Source organism: Ambystoma mexicanum, chromosome 13, assembly GCF_040938575.1.
Source record: "Ambystoma mexicanum isolate Mex_15411 chromosome 13, UKY_AmexF1_1, whole genome shotgun sequence".
In the NCBI taxonomy this organism is placed as follows: domain Eukaryota; kingdom Metazoa; phylum Chordata; class Amphibia; order Caudata; family Ambystomatidae; genus Ambystoma; species Ambystoma mexicanum.
Window position 1 is genome coordinate 388,755,622 of NC_090938.1, and position 13,749 is coordinate 388,769,370.

A 13,749-nucleotide genomic window follows, 5' to 3' on the forward strand; every position below is an offset into this window, starting at 1 on the left:
TCGGTAATTGGTAGAGTTGGTTGGGTCGAGCGCGTTTTTTTAGAAGTGGAGAAATCCAAGATTCTTAAGAGATGGGGACGGAGAAGGAGGCAAAGAATGCATAGATATAGTGGCGATTAGTGGTTCAGCGCATTATTTGATGATGGGCCAGGCAGATGTAGCCTTTGCATCATAAAGGTTTGAGGCCTCTTGCAACAGGGCAACTTCGGGTTCAGCGACAGGCTGGAAATTGAAAAGTGGGATGGAGTGGGGGTAGATGGAGTGGGGGTGGACTGATTGGGGAGTTGTGATTTGGCATGGATTGTGCCTAGTTTGGTCGTGATTTTGTTTTGCAGCGAGGTGATTTTGCCTAGGAGAGCGTCTTGTACTTTGCTGCACCGTAGGTCATTTTTGACAACTGTGGATGGCGGAATGACAGGGGGTTTCCAAATAACGTAGAATAGAAGAGAGTTCATGGGAGCGATTCTAATTGCTGTAGATGGATCTATTCGAGAAGCTGATGAATTGAGCTTTGGTGGAAATTGTTATTGTTATTTTGCACTTATATAGCGCCTTATATACCATTGGTATGGTCTGAAGGCGCTGGTAGGTTGAACGCCCTTGGGAACCGAAGTTCAGATCAGTAGAGAGAGTAGGGAGAGTCAAAAGGTGCGTGTGTGCACCGGATATGTGTGCAGCTCGTGCGGTACACATGTAATAGCTGATTCTTATTGATAGGTGTGGTGGTTGAGAGATCAGGAGAATGTGTTCGTTCTGGCAGGATTTATCCGGAACGGATGTGGCTGCGTTAGGCCTGAGGAAAACGCCTGGCTGGGGTGTGAGACCAGCAGTGTTTACATAGAATGATGTGGAGTAAGCGGTGGATGTTCGTATGGGAACAGTTATACCGAATGGTGTCATAGTATCTCTGTGTTCTAGTTGAGTGGTGATGTAAAGGAGAGAGTAAGCGTGGGGTGTGGTAAGAATGGTTATATGCTCTTTCAATGTGCAAACTTCTAAAATCACTTTCCCAGAGAGGCTACCGGGCGAACTTCTAAGTACAATTTTCCATACAGAGGCTATTGGGAACGTTTCTAAATTCAGTTTATCAGCGAGGCTACTAGGCACACTTCTAAGTGTAACACTCGCGGAGGCTATTGGGTACACTTCTAAATGCAAATTTTCACAGAGCGTCTACTGGGCTACATTTCTAAGTTCAATTTTCCAGAGAGGCTATTGGGCAAACTTCTACTTGAGACTTTCCAGGGTGTCTATTGGATACACTTCTATAGTCAACTTTCACAGATGCTATTGGTAGCACTTCTAAATGCAGCTTTCACAGCGTGGCTAATGGGCACACTTCTAGATGTAGCTTTCACAGAGGATATTGGGCCCATATCTAAATTCAATTTTCCACAGAGAGGCTACTGGGCGCACTATTAACTTCATTTTCCTGCGAGGCTATTGGGGATACTTCCAAATTCAGTTTTCCAGCGAGGCTATTAGGAACATTTCTAAATTCAATTTACCCGGGAGGCTATTGGGCACACCTCTAAATGTAACTCTCATTGCGGCTAATGGGTACACCTCTAAATTTCACAGCGAGGTTATTGGGCACACTTCTAATGGAATTTTCCAGAGTGTCTATTGGGTACATTTCTAAATGCGGCTTTCCAGAGTGTCTATTGGGCACACTACTGAATGCAATTTTCACAGAAAGGCTATTGGGCTCACTTCTAAATGCATCTTTCACAGAGGATCTTGGGCACACATCTAAATTCAATTTACCAGAGAGGCTATTGGGCACATTTCTAAGCTTGACGGAGAGGCTGTAAGGCACACTTTCTAAATGCAACTTTTACATGCTAACTTTCACAATTCCGTCTAGGAGTGGACATGCCAACTTTCATAGTTTTAGAGTGGACATGCTAACTTTCACAATTCCGTCTAGGAGTGGACATGCTAACTTTCACAGTTCTAGAGTGGACATGCTAACTTTCACAATTCCGTCTAGGAGTGGACATGCTAACTTTCACAATTCCATCAAGGAGTGGACATGCTAACTTTCACAATTCCATCAAGGAGTGGACATGCCAACTTTCACAATTCAGTCTAGGAGTGGACATGCTAACTTTCACAATTCAGTCTAGGAGTGGACATGCTAACTTTCACAATTCCGTCTAGGAGTGGACATGCTAACTTTCACAGTTCTAGAGTGGACATGCAAACTTTCACAATTCCGTTTAGGAGTGGACATGCTAACTTTCACAATTCCGTCTAGTGGGGGTTTTGGGCCAGATTGACTCAGTGGCACTTTTTTAGCGTAGCAGTTGGAGGTCAGGGGTGTACCATGAGTTTCTGCGTTTGGTGCGTTTGTGTTTATGCTGCTTAAGCAGGGAAAGAGTGTAGACTGCATTGGAGAGCAGGCCGTTGTAGTGGTCCACGAGATTGTCCGTGTTGGATGTGGAGAGCGGAGGCAGGTTGCTGAGTAGAGGCAGGAGACGGTCACTGGTGAGATTGCATGTAGAGCGAGAAATGGTGGGGGGTTAACGGGATGGGGTTTTGGTGGGCTGGTTGGTGGTGGGTATGGAGAAGGCAATAATATGGTGTCTGACCATGTGCATGGGGTGTTAAAGAAGATAATGGTATTAGTTGTGGTCTAGGAGCCAGTGTAGTGCGCACCCTAGAGTGAGTGAGGATGCTTTGGGTGCAGCCTAAGGCCGAGGTGGCATTACCAAGAGTTATGGTATCTTTGTCTCCTGGGTCGTTATAGCCAAGGCTGAAGTCGCCCACGAGAAGGAGCTTAGAGTTTGGTGGATAGGAGTTAAGTGAGGTCGATTTGGAAAGAGGCATGGGGTGGTAGATAAGGTGGCTGGGGAAGGTAGCCTGGGGTGGGGGGGAGCACAAGTTTAGCTGACAGGATTTCACTGTTGGCCAGGGGGCTAGAGGATATAGATCGGTTAGGGATTGAGTCTCTGTAGATGAGTGCAAAACCACCGCCCTGGTTGGTGAGCCTATCACAGCGGAATATGGCATAGCCAGGTGGGATGGAGAGGGCAGGGCCTGTGGCAGCATGGAGCCAGGTTTTGGTAATGGCAAGGAGATCAATGTCATCATTGGAGAGGAGGGCAAATATTTCTAGTGCATGCAACACAATTGAGAGACGGAGGGAGTGGGCTAGGTGTTGAGGGAGAGGACGCTGGGGGCATGAGTTGGTGGAAGTGGGGGCAGGAGGGTTCCAGGGAGGTGCTGGAGGTGAGCACAGGGAAGCTGCGGCAGTTAGAGGAGGGGGGAGTGGGTTGATGGTGGATAGGAGAGGGTGTAAAAGGTTGGATGGTGTGCAGGTAGGTTTAGGTGTGTGCCGTGGATCAGAAGGAACATTGAAATACACATGCTTACCTTTACCAAAGGTGATTAGGAAAGCAGAGAGGCAGGTCGGGAGCATGAAGGCAGAGAGGGTTGGTGGAAGAGCTGGGCGCTGGCTCCTCAGTCTCAGACAGGCAGAGAGAGGTCAGCCTTTGATGGGGGCCGGCGTCGCCTGCCAGCTCCCGGTTGCAGGTAGACGAAAGGTGCTCTGAACCCAATCAGGTTGCTCAGTAGGCGAATCTTCAGGGCAACGTGGGTTGGATCAAGTTGGTTGGCATGGCGGCGGCCATGCTGGAGTGGAGCGGGAGCTCCAGGGAAGGTGTTACAGGCCCAACAGGGCTTAACTTGCCTAGCGCTTCAGTGTTCGTGCAGGGAGGCAGCATGGAGGAGCAGGATCCCTGTACTGATGCTGGTGTGGCTGGCATGGTGGAGAGGCCAGAGACTGGATGTATGGTGCTCTTGCTGCATCTGGTGACTTGCCGGTGTATAAGGAGGTTTGAGTGGTGGTCAGAACCAGCAGTTCACATGTTAATGCAGCTAAATTCGGCAGAGGTAAGCTCTGGGGTGGGCGGGGGATGAGTAGTGCTTGTAGTGACCAAAGCAGTGCAGATGTAGGCTCTGGTATTTGGTCCCTCAAGTTCTCATCAGTGAAAGGTGATTTGTCGTAAGGGTTGGAATTACCTACATGTAGGTACATCTGTGGGTTGTATATGGGATAGGTAGTGCCAGAGAGGCGTTCCTCATGTAATGCTGCATACTAGTTATATTCCTTAAAGCCATGCGTGGTGGCCAGTGTAGCGCCTGCCGACAGTAAGAGTTGGTTAAGCTATGTAAGATGTGACAGTCAGGAGTATGACCCTGTCGGGGGATGCCTACCTGAGCAACCCACAGCACGACCTATCACAGCAGGTGGTGCGGGGGAGTTGAGGGAGGACTCCGGTCTCCAGCTTCTCAGTATGCCTGGAGTGGTGCATGCATATTGGGGAGGCTTTCTGCCCTGATGCTCATCAGCTTCTGTCATGGTTAGGTCTCTGTTTAATCTTTCAGATACTTCCCCAGAGGCATGGGGACCAAACAACCTGGTTTCTCACAGCAAGGCGGAGCACTACAACTACCTGCAGGTATGAGACTCCTCGGACCTATGGATCACAGGAAGCAGCACAGTTCAGGGAGCACCTGGATCCAACAGATAAAGCACGGAAGAGGAGACCAGGATCGGTTTCACCAACTGAAATGGTCTAGTATTTCCCCTTCAAGAGCCAGCTGGGCGATGAACACTAACACAACAAACCCCGGCTAGGATAAACGGGAACGACTGAGTGGTGGAGCAGGAACTGGACAGTAAAGAGTATAAGGAATAGGGGAGACCCAGGATCACTCCCCATGCATAGTTGAAACTCCTACTGGGGAGAGGAAAGAGATTAACAAACACTGTGAGAGAACAGGTAGCAAGCTTAAAGATCGAGGCTGAAAATACAGCAGGCCAAGGAAGTCCCGTCCATGAAGGGAAGGAGATGGGAGGAGTTGGGGATAGATTAGAAAGGGACTGGCCATGGGAAGCTGCAGTCTCAAGTACCCAATGGGAGTTCAGTGACTGGCCCAGGGAAATAGCTGTCCCAAGAACCTACTTGGAGTGGAGAGAAGTTTACAGACAGGAAGGGAAGAGCTATTAAAAAAGAAAAAAAATGTTTGCATGGATGTGTTCAGGTGACGGAGGAGCTGCCGGAGGACCAAGGAACCAGAGAGGAGGATGTAGCAGGAGGTGTGGGGCATGAGGAAGACTGTGATGGCAAGCTATTTGGCCCGAGAGAGACGAGAGGTGGGAGAAAGAGATTGAGGGAAAAAGATTGAGGAAAGACACACCAATGAGAACATAGTACCCTGCATGTTACTTAGAAGTCTGATATATTTGGCTATGTGCCTTTATGCCTACCCGAAGATCGGGACAGACTAGTCAGTAGGGGTACCCAGTCTCTGGGGAATCAATACTGCAACACAACATTTTGGAGAAGGAAAACTGAGCCAAGTAGGTTGGAGCCCCCTCAAGGGGGAGGGAAAGGCATGCAGGTTCCTCCAGACCAAGAGCCCCAATTGACTGTTTTTGTATAACGATTTCTCCTAATAAAAACTGAACATGCATTTGCCACATGACTCATTGAGAACATTTGCAAGCAATTTAGGCTTTGCAAAGGGGAAAGAGTGCAAAGTAAAAGGAAGGCCTACCCACCTTGAGATGAACGTAGTCGTATTCCTCTGTCAGTTTGATGCCTTCATACTCGTTAGAACCCAACTCCGCTTTGCTGGCAATGAACACAGGAGGCGGTGGTGGCAATGGACGGTCCTGAATGCTGCCCTTGCGTACAAAGGCTGGGGAGGCTGCCTCAGCCGCGAGGCGCTCTGCACTGAGCTGGGTGGGCAGGGCAGGCAGCGGTCGCCGTGACAAACTCTCACTGGACGGCAGTCGTGGCCGCTGGAAGAGCAGGTTGGCATTGGCTTGGACCAGTCCTGCCACACTAGCACTGCTCTCTGAAATCTGGCAGGTCAGAGTGGGGAGCAAAATGCTTGGCTCCCCACCCTTTACTGGCGTCTTGGGGCCCTTTACTCGTCGTCCTCCAGATGCCTCTAGCACACCACAACTACGCGGGAGGTTCCTCAAAGCATCCTCCAGCACCTCCAGATGTTTGGCTAATCGCTGGTGCAGAGTGGGGTCAGATGCCTGTGTGGACCCCATGACTGCCACCTGTGCAAAGCCAATGAAGTCCTTCAGGGCTTCCTGCAGCGGTTCTACGTCTGGCACTTCCTGTATGTTCCTGCCAACAAAACCCACTAAAAGGCCTTGCAGGGACTGGTGAAGTCGAGTAAGAGTCTCCAGGGCTGACACCACGTCCACCACCAGCTCCTTGACCAAGGGTGCTGCATCCCTGCCTGAGCCTGACTCCACAGACGACTTGGAGCGGCTGCTGCCAGCGCTGGAGATAGAGAGGCGGTGGAGAGCAACAGGGGGTGAGGCGGGCTCTTCCAAGGCCAGTGCTGGCACGTCATAGACGGAACAGTCTGCCTCAGCGCACAGGACCTCTTCAGGGACCTCGTAGAGGTTAAGCAGGGCAGAAGCTCTTTTCAGATTGGAAGGGGCTGCATACACTTCCTCGTCGTCTTCCTCTTCTAGCACCTCCTCGGTCAACTTCTGGAAAGCTGGCGGCACATCATAAATGTCCTCTGGGATCTGCTCTGGTTCAGCACAGCTTGAGGGGATGGGCTGCGGGGCCACCCGTGCCACTTTCTTTCCAAAAGATGTTGGAGTATCATAAACATCACTGGGGGACTGCAGAGCCCACAGGGGGTCTCGAAGAGGGGGAGGGTGGTCGTAAACCTATGGATAGATTAGAAAAAACAAAAACAGATTAGACCTCAACCATCCCAATCACTTTGATCCAGCCCAACCCACTGCCCTGGCCCCTTTGCTCAGGACATTCCTGGTCCCTTAGCCCTTGGGACCTCAGTGCAACTGTATTCTGCTCCAAGGTTTCCCAGCAACTCAACAAACAACCCCCTCCCAAAAAATGAAACGACCATCTGTCACCTTGCAAATCCCTCCCCATGTGCTTGCACCTCTCTTTGGAAGGCTGAATCATTAGCACACAGTGACTGATGGCAGACACTCTCGCCAACAGCAATTCCTGCAAAGGAGGGCTGCACCCAATAAGAACTGTCCAAGAGATAAGGGTCTGAAATAAAAGCATCATCTAGATTGAACGTACATGTGACCTCATGGAGTACCCATTCTTCAAGCACAAATTCCCGACAGACCACTTTGTGCGAACTGTGGCCTGTTTGGACTGCCACATTCGCTTATACCACCTAACAGCAACAACCCTCACCTGGCCCGTTGGCGTACAGATGGATTTTTTTTTAACATTTATTTGTATTCGTTTTTTGCATAATAATGATATAACAATTATAACAAACACACCCTCCCCACCATTCACCTGAGGGACCGATACATATCTTTGTCGCATTCCAGAAATAATCGCTTATTCTCAATCGGTGTGGGCACCATTGCAAAGTCGCTTTGGGAGGTATGATAGCTCTTTGTTGTCCCCAGTTCTGAACCAAGCCCCACATCCCTTGCTCCACCCTAACTTCGCATATATCTTTACTTAAGTCTCACAGAAACACCACAAATGTCTAGACCAAGTCAAAATAATACACACACACACACACACACACACACACACACACCCACCCCCCCCTCCCCCTCCTCTCCTCTCTCTCTCTCCTCGATCTGCATTTGGGCAAAGCTTCGTGAAAATAGCTTCAGAGGACCGCAATATTCCCGGGGCCCTCGCCACTGTGATGTTGATTCCACCCAAGCTCTAGAAAGTTCTGTACAGCGGGCTGTAGCCAGCCTGCGCTCACCTGGCTTCCGGGTTTGAGAAAGCGGTGCTGCTAAAAACGGGGAATCTTTATGTTAATGACTTAATGCTACTACTTCTACGCCAAGTTCCCCGGCATTAACAGGGAGAGTCAGGAATAGAATGGAGGGGCTAGGCAGAGTGGCAGAGGAGGTCAGGGAGGTGGGGTTTTAGATAGGGGGTACATATAAGGGGTACACTCGACAGAGGAGTGGAACCAGTAGTCTGGCGGCAATGAACAGGGTTTAGCGGAAAATTGAAGGCTGTGGGGGTGTCCACTGCACACAATGAAGGTCGGGGTGCTGAAGTGGGAGGGGGGTAGCGGTGGAGCGAGACTACCAAAGGTTCGCGCAGGAGCGACGCTTCCTTGTACATTCTATCAAGTAGACTTCAGGGGCCGCGCCTATAGACCATGCCTTTCAAAGTTATGGCGTTGTCAGAGATACCATTTCTTGGGGCAAGGGCAATGATTTGTCATTCACTTGCGGTTACCAGTCCATGAAAATTCCCAGCAGGCCACAGTGCCTTTGAAAGACAAGGTCAATCAGCGCAGACCCTGGACTCCACTTGACGAGAAAGTACAAAGCAGCATTGCTGCCGGGTGCCCTTGGAAAGCACGATTAAACAAAGATTAGACTAAGAATCCCCTGGTAAAACAAACACACTGCCCTAGCATCGTGGCAAAACAAAGCACTGCCCAATGAGATCGATTTGCATAGTCCACGGGTGATTTATATTCACAACAGTGCAGCCTTGACACCTAGGTGTGAGGTCCGGAAATTGCTTCGGCAATCACCACACGTCTGAGCAGACTTTGTTTGGAGGCAATCCCCTTTCCCTGTACTAGAATTCGCTAGACAGTTGCACATGTGGATTATTTGTATAGCGCCTATACACAATGTGTTTCAAAGCGCTTCAAGTCGGGAGGGAACATGGGAGAACAAAAAATACATTCTTACAAGTCCTTGAAACAATTCAGAATGTGAAATAACTATCTTAATAAGCCTGGCGACATTTCCCATAGTGCAAGTGCTGACACATTTATGGAGAAGAGGGGGAGGGAAAAGAAAATGAGAACAAACAAGCAGTAACATTACTATGCCTGAAGACAATGGATGTCTTTCATGAGTATAACAAGAGGAAGGGGAGGGGGTGGGGAGGGTGGAGTGAGGGGGAAGGGGAGGAACAAACAACTAATTACTATCCTGTTTGGTCTGGTGATGATTCAGAATAGAGCATGGTGGGGAAAGGGAGCAGAAGACAAAGGGGGGGGGGGCAGACAAGCTGCTATCAAAGGTCATGGGACAAGTGATAGGAGTAAGTGCCAATTTACATAAAGGACAAAGAGGGGGAGGGTGGCTGTGAAAGACAAGCAACTATGATTACTATGCCTGGCGACAAATGGGGTAGTGCCAAGGTGGCGGGAGGGGCAAGATGAGGGGAGGAGGGGAAGGAGAGGAGCAAGAGAGGGGGGACAAGACATGCAGCCATCAAACATGTCTATGCAAGGAATCATGAGGTAGCAGAGAGGGAGAAAGATACATGTGTATTTGTATAGCACCTCCTATATAACTCGTGGCACCGTCATGTTTTGCACCATTACCAAATGACTGGAGTCCAGACACATTCGGATCCATCCTGGTCCAACAGAAGCAGCTCAACCAAATCTGCTAGGCCACAAGCTCTCTGCCTCGAAAAGCATGCGTCCCCAGACACATTTCGGCCTCCTTGGCCTCATCATTGAGGTGCAGTTCACTTAGCCGAATTAATTAATTTAGCTGCATTACAGTAAGTCCCAGACATTTATTGATGTAGCCTAGGTTTTATCAAAACCACTTGGGAGTAAATCACTGACCCATTTTATGTAACAGACATCCGATTTGCCCATTGAGTGGGTAAAAACCATTTTCCAAATCCAGCCCCCACCCAAACTTTTACCAGTCTGCACTGATGGAGGTTCGGGGGATGGGGGGAAGGCGGGGTAGTTGGAGGTAAAGCTCTAATAAGGCAACCTAAAACAAGATTGTTGCTCTCAGCAAACCAAGCAGAGTCGAACGGTTATTCAGGTATATATAGAGGCACTTGTAGCTTGTCCGATTAATGGTTAAATGTTAAAGGTATTTGTACCGCGCACCGTCACCAACAGAATTGGTCCCCAGGCGCTCTGGCGGATCTGTAAATAAGGTGGGATGGGTTAGTAAGGTGAAGAGGGAGTAGGATAGTGAGAGGAGTGGTGTTCTGTTGGCAGCTTCAGCTCGGTATACACCAGATACTGAGCTTTGGTACAGGTATTGGATCAGTGTCAGTCCGCGTGTGCTGTTGCTCCGGCATATGTGTTATTGCAGTGTTGTGAAGTGCGTGCGGCTTGTGGTGCGAGAGATGGTTGTGTGAGTTTTGAGTGAGAAGTATGCAGAGTTTGAGGTTATATTGGTTAGTGGGTTACCGGACCTTTAGCATGCTAATATTCAGTTGTCTCTAAGTGATCACAGTCCTATCTAGAAGCGGCGCAGGCCAATGTTCACAGTTTTATCTAGGTGTGGGCATGCTAACATTCATAATGTTATCTAGGAGTGGCGCAGGCTGGTGTTCACAGTTCCAAGTGTGGCACATGCTAACATTAGAGTTTCATCTAGGCGCTGGCATGCTATCCTTCAATCAAAACCTATCTAGATGCGACGCAGGCTAATGTTCGCATTCTATCCAAGCGTGGACATGCTAGCATTCACAACTCTATCCAGACGCGACGCAGTCCAATGATCACAATACCATCCAGATGTGATGCAGGCTAATGTTCACAATTCTATCTAAGTGTGGACGTGCCAATATTCACAATTCTATCTAAGTGTGGACATGCTAATATTCACAATTCTGGCTAGGTGTGGACATGCTAATTTTCTCAATTCTAGCTAAGTGTGGACTTGCCAATATTCACAATTCTATCTAAGTGTGGACATGCTAATATTCACAATTCTAGCTAAGTGTGGAGATGCCAATATTCACAATTCTAGCTAGGTGTGGACATGCTAATATTCACAATTCTAGCTAAGTGTGGACATGCTAATATTCACAATTCTAGCTAAGTGGGGACATGCTAATATTCACAATTCTAGCTAAGTGGGGACATGTTAATATTTACAATGCTATCCAAGTGTGGACATGCAAATATTTACCAATCTGTCCAAGTGTGGACATGCTAGCATTCACAACTCTATCCAGACGCGACGCAGTCCAATGTTCACAATACCATTCAGATGCGACGCAGGCTAAGATTCACAATTCTATCTAAGTGTGGACATGCTAATATTCACAATTCTAGCTAGGTGTGGACATGCTAATATTATGGCACTCTATGTTATTGGGAGGTAATATCGAGTGGCAGTGGTTTTCTGGAGCAGAGTGATTGCTCTACTCCCCATCCATGCCAAACAGGTGTCTGTTGACTGCTGGATTCACTGGGTTCCCCTGCAAACACATCTTGGAGCCGCCGAGGTCGGAGCCAACCTTGGCCTTGGGGCCCTTAGCCGAAGGGGGCTGCCGGGCAGAGGGCTGCCCTGGAAGGGTCGCTTATGACAGCCAGATGGTCCAATCAGGGGAGGTGGGAGGGTTGGGGAGGCGGGAAGAAGCACACAAACGGGGACATGGAGGCAGGGGAGGGGGCTGGGAGATGGGCTGCACACGGACGCTGGGCCACATGGGGACATGCTATTATTCACAATTCTAGCTAAGTTTGGACATGCTAATATTCGAAATAATGGTGCAGGATTTGGTCCCTGTGATCTGTCAGATGAAACTTTAGTGCTACACGCATGGTTGGATCGGTTGTCCTAGGGTCACCGTTTTGAATTGCTACAAATCTTTTGGGGTGACTGTTGGTAGCAGAGGAGCGCATGAGTACAGTGGGGAGCCCTGAAGGATATTCTTCAACCATATTTGTAACCATGACCACAGAGCGCGTTGAAGTTTGAAAAAGGGTCTAGCAAGAAGGTCAGAGGCTTGAGGGGGAAGCTCTACACATTTTTTTTTTTTAAAACACCTGTAGATCACTGGTGAATAATCAAATTATCGTCGATGAAGAAAGGAGACTGAACAATAAAAATCTCATTCACATTGTGAGAGTGGTCAATGAAATTTAAAATATCTGCTTGATCTTTTATCATCTTGTGACAGATTACCATGCACAAGAGTGTGAAAGCCCTAGCTTTTAAAAAGGTTTATTTAAATTGAATGAGGATCCTTCAGTTTCTAAAAGAGGTCTGGTAATCAGGGCCCCTTGCACATATGTGCCTTGGTGTAATGGGTCTCCCGACAGACAGCAGCACAGAGCTGGTTTACAGGTCACAAGGGAATCACTGACAGCCGTTGGGACTCAAGCCCCTACAGGTAGAGGTGGCATTTTAATTGTTGGCACATCTGATCTAAATTTCCGATAATTGTATGCCTTAGTCAGCCTGGTAGCAACCAAATCAATATAACACAGGAAGAGTTGTGCTATGGTAAATGATATGAGCACAGAGTTATACAACCACAGCAATTTGATATCACAAAGTGCCAGCTCTGTGAACAGGGCCATGATGGCAGGAACAATTTGACTGTGTCCAGTCTCACTGTTACCACTACAACAATGTTAAACTAATAGTCTGGCTGCTTGCACTTTTATTCTTCTGAAGGATGGCAACACATTCCCGAGGGGTACAGACACTTCCAACAGGTCTCCTGTGAACGGTGCTTCAAAAGCAGGCACAGACATACCAAAAGCCTTCCTCACACCAGGGTGCTGACCACTGGAATCTCTGAAGTCGGCAGGCATGGGAAGGGGGCAGTGAAGAGTAGCCAGAGGTAGGTAGGCCTTAATAAGGGTCTCACCATCTCGATTCCTTTAGGGCCCTCTTCCTTTTTTACTGCCCCCTCCAATTCCTGCAGGGTAAGGTACTCTTGTCTTGTCTGGTCATGAGGCAAAGGGCACCAGTTAAACAGCTGGGATTGTACCACTTACAGCAGGCTTGCTTTGGTCCCATCCCCAATGCCATTGTGTCTTTAAAAGGCCCTGTGTCATTTAACATTCAAGAGAAGGAGGATACTCTTTTGGACCTCTGTTGGGAGTCTAGTCGAATCTACAGTCCTCTGCCATAGAGGTGAAGCAGAATACATCCAAGTCAGAGAAGAGCTCTGTCTGCAAACAATCCTTTAGGCTGCTCTGATGGCTGTACTGTAACCAAGCTTCTGCTCATTGGAGGTGAAAAATCTCCTGTAGGTGCCAGCCAAGCAAACTGGAGTGGGAGAGCAGTACAAAAGGACTCACCTTGCCCTGGAGTCATTGGATTGGGCCTCCCACAACCCAGAATTCAAGGAACAGCTGTGGGCACAGTACTGCGTGTGAGCTACACCAATCCAGACATTGCTTGCCTGTCCGAAGCTTCCCTCTGCCACTGCAACTTGGAACCCTCTGTCTGTTAAACCAAATCAAACAGTTCACAACCAGATGCTAAATCACCACCTCTGAATGACCCACAAAGCCTGGCTCAATGCCGTCAAGCCCCCAAAACAATAAGACACTGATAAGAGGCCTTTTCCTGCTGGTCCACTTTAGGACCATAGTGGCTTTTTAGCCCCCTTCTCTACCTTTTTCTTCCAAGAGCAGACATTGTTGCTCAATCCCATTGCCCGAACAGCTCCGCTCATCTAACCAGAGTGCCCTTCGGCAAAAGTCTGCATTGTCTGTATTTCATGCTTTTTCAGGGTGTGTTTTCCTAGCTCCGGTCTTCTAATGAGTTATTTTCATTTTATTTATTCAAATGAAGTCTATACTGTACCTTGATTGAACATGCTTTTATTTTAATACTATTGAACTAAGTGGTTTGGTTTGCTACGGTTATCAGCACACATCCTTCTTGAAGATATAGCCAGCCTTCAACCTGCGTTACCACATAAGGCGCAATAGGTATGCCTTTTGGGTAGTTCCTGTTTCACCTTTATGATGTGGGATCACTGCTGG

At 48.4% G+C, this 13,749-nt stretch overlaps 1 protein-coding gene across 2 annotated transcripts in view; it reads right to left on the reverse strand.

The window, feature by feature from the left end:
* Positions 1–13,749, reverse strand: part of EFS (embryonal Fyn-associated substrate) — a 143,783-nt gene that overhangs the window by 21,160 nt on the left and 108,874 nt on the right. For both annotated transcript variants that reach the window (XM_069633949.1, XM_069633950.1), the window contains one exon: positions 5,573–6,715. In XM_069633949.1, coding sequence (XP_069490050.1) covers positions 5,573–6,715 — 1,143 coding nt within the window. The remainder of the gene's footprint in view (positions 1–5,572; positions 6,716–13,749) is intronic.